General features: G+C 44.6%; 1 protein-coding gene across 1 annotated transcript in view; it reads left to right on the top strand.

The window, feature by feature from the left end:
- Positions 1-5611: 5611 nt before the first annotated feature.
- WNT3 (Wnt family member 3) overlaps positions 5612-8285 on the top strand; it is a 47113-nt gene continuing 44439 nt past the window's right edge. The window contains exon 1 of the mRNA XM_051640426.1: positions 5612-5777. Coding sequence (XP_051496386.1) covers positions 5698-5777 — 80 coding nt within the window. The 5' untranslated portion in view covers positions 5612-5697. The remainder of the gene's footprint in view (positions 5778-8285) is intronic.

Here is an 8285-nt window from a genome sequence, read left to right as displayed (position 1 = left end):
AGCACAAGACAATTTTCTCAAGTTTCGATATGACAACAGGTCCTACAGCAGGTTACTCCCCCAATGTTCAAAAATTGAAACATTTGTTTGCAAACAAAAAACCCCAGAAGGCCCAGTCCCTTGGCCACCAGGCTTGCTGGAATATTGCAGCAGAAGTTTGATTCTAAAGAGTTTCTACCATCACTGAATGACCCAAAATACCCGAATTTCAGGGTTTCTGTACCAGGACCTTAGTGCAGTTTGTAATAAAACGGAGTGAGGTGAGGCTCTTCACAGAAAAAGTAAGTCATAAAGCTATTCCTAAAAGACTAAAAACAATGCTGGAGGGTTTTGCTAAACTTGGAGATTTCTATTTTCATCCTCTCAGCAGCCACCAGAACTTCAACTGCAGCCTGGCTTTCTGCTGCTTTATGCCTGTGCCTTCAGCAAAGAGTGAAGTTCCATGAAAATGTCAAGTAAAAGCACCACCATGGTACTCACCTGAAGAGGTGAAGATCCACTTGCCTGTTACGGTGAATACTTTTCCCCTGTGGCTGTCTCTGGTGTAGGCACCCAGCAGCTTTACACAGCAGCTGAAGAGGACAGGCAGGCCCAGGGCTGCAGCTGTCCTCCTGCAACCCTGTGGGGGCCATGGCTCACCTGGAGTCAGCACTAGAGCTTTGCTGGAGCAAACATGGAGATTAGGCAGTAACAGGAGCAAGAGGTATGCTAAGTGCGTCCATGCCATGTCAACGTGCTGGAGCGTACCTCCAGATCATCCATGATGGAGCACATTGAGAAGATACATGGAAATATGCAATTATTCCTGTCCAAAGATGGTCAGAGCTGATGTCATACCCACTGAGGCCCTTCTTGAGATCACTCTGCTCTAGTGATAACTCAGGGCTGCTGTTTCCAGGTCATGACTGCCTTGGTGTGCACAGATAACAGGAGCTGAGGTATGAGGAACCAGAAGCAGCAGAGGAGGACAGTCTGATAGAACCAGAGGGAACACAAGGTTCTAGTAGAGATTTGGCCAAGGAACCTGAGGAACAGGCAAGCTTAGAGAGAAATGTCATTGTTACCACTCATCATTAGCAGCAAACACAGTCCTCAGAAACAACCTGGGCTTGAGCACCTTAAAATGGAAGGGACTCAGGTGTCTCCTCCAGGATTTGGAAAAGGATTTCTTCAGCTCTTCATATACTTTTTAATAAATATTTACTTTGAGATCGATGGCTAGAGCCTTCAAAGGACTAATTTGCTCTTTTACCTCCATTTTAGATACTAAGATCAAAATTTAGGTCTACAAAACAACAAAATCAGTTGCTTCTAAGACTTGAAAATCCCTGAAGGACCATGTTCCTAAGGGACCCAGCTTCTCAGTTTCTGTTTCTGGCCATGCCCAGAAGTGCCCAAATGTGCAACTCAGTATCTAGCACACAGCTAAACTACACCCACCACTGAACCCATGTCCATCTGCAAATCAGGAGCTCTGATGCCCCTACTTAACACTCACCATCGTCATAGGTCTCATATGTTCCCTGCCTTCCCCAACACACCCACTTGGGTGTCTAAAGCCCCTCGGTCAGCAGCAACTCCAGTTCATTCATCTCGTGCCCTTCACTGTGCAGTCTGAGTAATTGTTTTCATGTCACATCAGCTGTGGGGTGATTCCACTGAGGACAAAAGAACTGCACCAGGAAGGGTCTGAGCTCCTGCTCTCTCCTGATCATCTGTGGCTTGAGATGTTGACACTCATGCTGAGAACAAATCCAGGAGACTCTGTGGTCCCATCACATTCCCCAGGTGGTTGGTTTCATCCTGCTGGTAGATGCTGCGAGAAAGGAAGAAAAGCTAAAAAAAGAAGAGATGATGAAATTTGGAGAGCAGAGGGGATAGGGAGGCCATCACAATGGTCCTTTGCTGGAGCATTACTGGAATAAACCAAAGGAACCCTTTGGATGCTGTGGCACCTACAGTGGGCGTGTCTGCAGTACCACAATGTTAGCACAATACAGAAGGACCTTTGTACTGATATTGTAAAGGCAACAGGACTTCTCTTGAGCAGCCAAACCTCCAGCTTCCTCAATTTTATATTTTTTTTCATTTCTGGGCATATTGAAACTGGTCTATAAGAGTCAATATTGCCAAACTAGACAGACCAAAATGATGGAAAAGACCCTCAGGAAATAAAACTGTCAGTCAGCAGCACAAGGAGGTGCCTATGAGTGGAATTTTGAAATGGCACACTTTGGGGTAACTGTCACTTGCTTTTAGAAATTACTTTTTAAATTAATGTTTGCTGTAGAACTTATAAATATTTGTTCAGGCTTGCACGAAATATCCTCAGGATAATTTTAGCATGTACGCATCAGATTTTCATTTCACAGCAGAGAAGACTGAAAGTAAGTCTGTTCCTTCCACAGACAATGTAGTCTTCATCCCTGTGAGACAGGACACACTCCTTAGTGAGACATGCCTGCCATTTCAAGTCTTTGGGGATCTGGGCTGATACAATTGAAGACACAGCTGAAACCTGCCATCGATGTTCTACTCATTTTTCTACTAATTTTTCTACTCATTTCAATGGGAGAAACTTAGATTCAAGTCACTGAGTCATACATGGACAGAGTTAGAGACAGCAAGGATCTTCCACTTGCAGGATCTCAGAGGATCTCCAAACTAAAGTAACTGTGGACACATCTGAGTCACAGTCTCGTCCCAAAAGGTAGGACAACATGAACCCCTCATGATGCTGGGACAAACAGTCTGTGATGTTCAGACAAAGAGAGCAATGGGTGGGAGAAGTTAAAAAGCAACTTGAGAAACTTCATCAGGTACTTGTCAGAGTCTAAGAGAGCTTTCCCTTGACTTCAGTCTTCTTGGGATCAAACTTTTACCAACCTGTCCACCTTTCAAAATCTGTCGGTGGCCAGACCAGTGTGATGTAGGTGTGGGTGGGTGCTTCAGCATCTCTGCTGGTTTTGTAAAGCAGAACTCCCTGTGATCTCTGCCCAACTCACAGAAGCACGTATAGTCTCCAGGTTTGGGTCACTTTCCCCCACTTGGTTGTCTGCAGAAGCTCTTTGTATCTTGTTATTGGCTTGATTTATATATCCTAGCATCAAGAAATGGATAAAGACCATGTTGCATTGTCAGCCACCCAGACCTTGTGATAGTCTCCAACCAGTCATTCAGTTCAGTTCTCAAAAGCTTTCCCCAGTTGGATTTCTGCAGCATTGGGGATATTTTGTCCCCACCACGGGATGTCAGTCACCTGTAGTGTCACCTGAGATATCATACTTCAGTCTCTCCTTTTGCTGCCTCTTTAAGAAGCATTTTCATCACAGAAATTCTCTCACCTGGCACTTTTAACCCTTACTCTGTTTGTAGGGCTCCAAAACATCCAACAATAGAGGTACAAGCAATTAAAGATCTGCTTTTGCTGGATAAGCTTATAGGTTCTTTAGTGGCAATTCTCATACTCTTAGTCATACTTAAGGAAGCCATACATGGCTTACTTAAACCTGTAACTTAAAAGTGCCTGCAACCATTCCCTGGCACTGGAACTAGTGAGACGAGGACACAGAACTACCTTCATCCATCCTGCTAAACTCACTTACCCTGCAGAAGAGGTGGGTCCCATCTCAAGGGTCTGTTTGGAATAGTTCTTGTTCCACACTAAGCCCAAATCATCATGAAAATTTGTGCAGGGCTGTGCAAGTTGGCAGGGTCAGTCCCATGCCAGGGTCTGTGCTTCATAGATAAAAAGATGGACAACAGAGTTCAAGATCTGGGAAGATTCCCAGGTAGTGTATAATTTAGATTAGAACAGATTCAATCCATGTGTCTCCAAATGCTCATTTGAAAATCATCCCTTTCTTAAACCCAAGTGATTTTTTTTCAATAAAATATAGCTGGGCACCAATTCAGAGATTTGCCAGGAAACACCCAAAAGACCTTTTGGGATTTGAAACCCTGTAAGAGGAACAAGCCATGCTATCATCTATGATGGGTCATAGACAACAGGAAAACCTGTTGGACTAAGCCAGGAAAAGCCTGGCCTCGTATTCCTTGCAGCAGATGCAGGGACCAATGAAGGTGAAGAGTGAACAACTGGTGGATGTCCTTTCCTGGAGGCACGATGGCCCGGAAACCAACAACCAACAACTTGTGAGAACAGCTCTGCACTAACTCAATGTCCAAATATACTAAAATCTACAAGAACTGGGAACAACAGACACAGAGACACCAGGCAAAAAAGCCCCAGAAATTAGGTAGCAACAAGGAATCCATTTGTACCCAGAGCCTTCATGTGAGGAGAAGGTCTACACAATGCATTGGGCTGCCCAAGATGGGACCTTGGACCTCTGTTACAGCCTTTGCTCTGCAGTGAATTGATCTGCTGGCTGCTCCTAAAGCACCAGGTGGTCACAAACTGGGCAGATCCTCTGCAGATGCTAGAGCTGTGATTGTTGGGGATGCTCTACAAGCAAAAGCACCTTTTTCCATGGACTTGTCCCAATTTTTTGTCGTGTTCTATTGAGCCATCCCCCAGATCTGCTACTCTGACCCAACAGCTCCTGTAAAAACAGAATCTCTTGGCAATAACAAGGATTTTCAGGGAAAAAACTTTCTTGGCTCTATTTGCAACAGACTTTAGAAACCTCTTAATGCTTTGATTATTTATTGTGATTTTTTGATAATATTTTCATCTTTCTGCATCCAGAGATGCATGTCACAAGAAAATCATGAATAGGGCATCTTCCCATCTGCCTGCTCCTCTCTTGCCATGACATGACATTCTCTCCTCAACAGAAAGCCAGGCTGCCACTGCCTCCCCCTGCATCCCTCCCACCCACACACTTCAAAAGCCCTGGGCAGGGCAGATTTTAAGTTTACAACCAGCTTTGCCCACGTGGCTCCCACCAACACTTTCAGAGAGTTATTCTGCTCTTTGGGGCTCCAGTAACTCTGCCTCTTGCAAGGGTTAATTCACCTCCCTCTCCAACTAAACGATAACTTGTCCATCTCACCCCTGCCCTCAGATTAAGCACAATCCCACTCACCCTCCATCCTTACCTTGCAAAGCCTTGCCATTGCCAAGCCAGAAGCAGGGGCTGTGTGTCCAGGGCTTCTAAGTGCGTCCTGGGTTTCAAAGCGAATTTTTTTTAAAAATTAATAAAAATTTTAAAATATATTTAAAAATTAAATACAATTAAAAATTTGAAAATAGTAATTGAAAAAAACCACCACCAAAAATCTGGCTGCCCCAGTAAAGACTCTTGCAAGGAGGGTTTGTCTGTGGAAGCGAAAGCTAGGAACAAAGTTGTGGGGTGGAGGGGGAGGAGAGGATGATTGACAGCCCAGAGCTGAGACTCATCCCTCACCTTGGGCCATGCGGTCTGATTGGCTGCCTGCTGACATCCCCAAGCCCTGCACTTTTTAATAGACGCTTTTGGATGATCTACAGGGAAAAGCCTTGGAGAGGTGTGTTTCTGACAAGCCAGAAAGTCATCCACACTACAAGGGACTTTGTTTAACTCTTCTTTTTTTTTTTTCCCCTTCCCCCCTTTTTTTTTTTTATCCCCCTTTCCCCCCCTCCCCCCCCTTTTTTTTTTTTTCTTTCCTGGAAGGAGGGGGATTCTTCATTTGCTCACTTAATGTTTTTCTGAAAACTTCGCTGAGATTTTCCCCTTGCACCAGCCTGGACTAATGGATTACCACCTGCTTGGACTAATTTTATCTTTTCTCTTCAATGGCACAAAGGTCTTAGCCGGTTACCCAATTTGGTGGTAAGATTTCTTCCCTACCCACCCCCTCCTCCCCCTCCCTTCTTTCTATGATTGATTAATGAATTAATTAATTATTAGCTATGGGATTTGTGTGTGTGCACGTTGCTTCCTTTTCACCCTTCACCCTGCTGGGCTGGCCATGATTGCACGTTTGATTCTAAGCATAAATTCCCCAGATTCGACTGGTAATTAATGAAAAGTTTGGGGGTTATTTTTAAAGGACAATGTCTGGGTTTCCCTTTGCACAAATGGAGTCTTCCCCACCACTCTTAATTTCTCCATTTTTGTCAGTGGAGCAAGAGACATTTGTTTTAGATGTGAAAGGATGCGGTTTTCTTTTCTAGTGCGATAGGAATTTTGTCTGTTGCAGGACTGTGTAGCAAGTATTTCCCTCCTTTACATAAAACTGTGATCCATCTTGAAAAAAAGAACCATTTAATTCTATTTTCTTTTTTGGCTGCTGCAGTTTTTTGGACTTCTTTCTCTTCTTTTGTTGTATTCTGTCATGTGAATTTAGTCTGGCAAATAAGCTGAGAACGCAAATGGCACCTGAGAAAATATTCGTCAGGAAAATTCCTCAAAGACGGATTTTGTTCTTTTTAATTATGGAAATATCACTTCTTTTTTTGCACATACAATACAAATAATTTTTTAAAATAACCAGTTACATCTTATAACGTGGCTGTTGAGTAACCTGGGTTACTTATTTTAAAAATAAATATAACAGTGTATACACAAATATATTAGGAAAATGTAATTGGAAGCACTTTAGAACAAAAAATACAGACTAAAACATTTCAGGTAATTTAAAGGCAGCAGACAGCGAGTTGCATAACAGAATATTTCAGTTAATTTCTCTTGTTATCATGTGGGGTTTCTCATTGGGATATATCTTGTTAAGTTTCTGTCTGTGCCAGGTAGAGGTTGTAAAACCAAATGATCTGCAGGGCAAAGAGGGAGATGTTGGATTTTGGTGCTGCTGAGATTCTTGGGCTATTTTTGCCTTTCCAGAAAAGTCTCTTATTCTATTACTGAATTCGATCCTTTCGGTGCCAACATGGAGATGGCAAGAAGTAGGTGGGAGTGAACTTAGAAATGGACTGCCATGTCTGGGAATATCTAGAAATCAGAAGGAGAAGACAAAATGTTTTAAATAATCAGCTTATTGCCATGGACTTGGAGAATGAAAACGTGCAGTTCCAGTAGAGAAAGGCAGAGAATACAATGACAAGTCCATGCTCAGGAAGCATTTAAAAGCTACGCAGGTTCATGAAATGGCTAAATCACAGCAGGTTTTCCTGAAGAATGAAATTATTTCCTTGCCCTGAGTGTGGCCGCCGAACTTCAGGACCTAATCCCAGGGCAGGGCAGCCAACTGAAATGCAGGCAGCATCACTTTGATTCCTGACATCCCTTTTCTCCTTCCTCTGGGGACCCGTGTGTCGGAACAGGGCTGCGCTGTGGGATGCAGAACAGGTCAAAACCACATGGCTGGATCTAAAGGCAAGGATCCATGTGGGGCAGAGGAACCTTGCTGTGGTGCCAACTGTCCCAGGGTCTCGCCAGCTCCTGACCTGCCTCAGGCTTTGATATAAATCAGGATTTAATGAGCAAATCAAGGAGGGTTTTGACTCTCAGAGAGAGGAACGGAAACCTTGACAAAAAGGTCGTGTTTTTTTCCCATGAAGCAAAAATGTCCCCATGAATAAAACATCTCTCCCTGTTTTCAGGAGAAGATGCTGCAGACAGGTGTCCTTGCCTTCCCCAGAATCCCTACAAGTTCACCCAAAATGAACAATACAGAGGACGTGTAAGGCAGAAACACCAGGGGCATGGTGAGCAGCATCCACGGGGAAGGAGGGAGTTGAACAAGCTACCAGCAGAATTTCATTCATTAAATCCACATCTTGCTTTTTTTTGGAGATTCAGGCAATACCAAGGAGCCAGAGCATCTCCACTGCACTGAAGGGGTGTGAGGAGATGCCCCACGTGGGGCTGAAGGGCCATAAAAAAGGCAAAATATTTTAGAGGTTTCTTGAAGGCTGAGGAACAGAAGGGCAGAAATATCTGGGCCAGAGCTCCCTGGCTGCTTGGGCAGAGACAATGGCTCCCTCAGCATGCAGAATTAAATGTCTCCTTCAGTCCCACTGGAGGCTGTGAGCACCTGCTCTGTGGAGCTGAGATCCTACACACAGTGGGCTCCAGCACGATCTGATACGCACTCGTAAACAAAGCATCTTCTTCCAGTTATCTTCCTGGTCCTGTGGTTCCTAGGCAGGCACACGGCAGACTTGGGGGGATAAGTCCCACTTGCAGGGTTCAACACACCCCAAAAATGGGGAGGGAACCAAGGATGGGGCCCAGCATCAGTCCCCTGGGCTGGGCTCCTGCAAGCCCTCCAGGCCAGGTTGGGTGGGAGATCACCGGTGCTTCCCCAGCCCCAGCTGCACCCACCTCTGCTAAACAAGCCCTGAGGAAGATCAGTCATCTCACAGGACCCCAGGACCT

The sequence above is a fragment of the Apus apus genome, chromosome 25 (assembly GCF_020740795.1).
Source record: "Apus apus isolate bApuApu2 chromosome 25, bApuApu2.pri.cur, whole genome shotgun sequence".
NCBI lineage: Eukaryota > Metazoa > Chordata > Aves > Apodiformes > Apodidae > Apus > Apus apus.
Note: the sequence above shows the minus strand (reverse complement) of the source record. Positions and strands in the feature narration are given on the sequence as shown.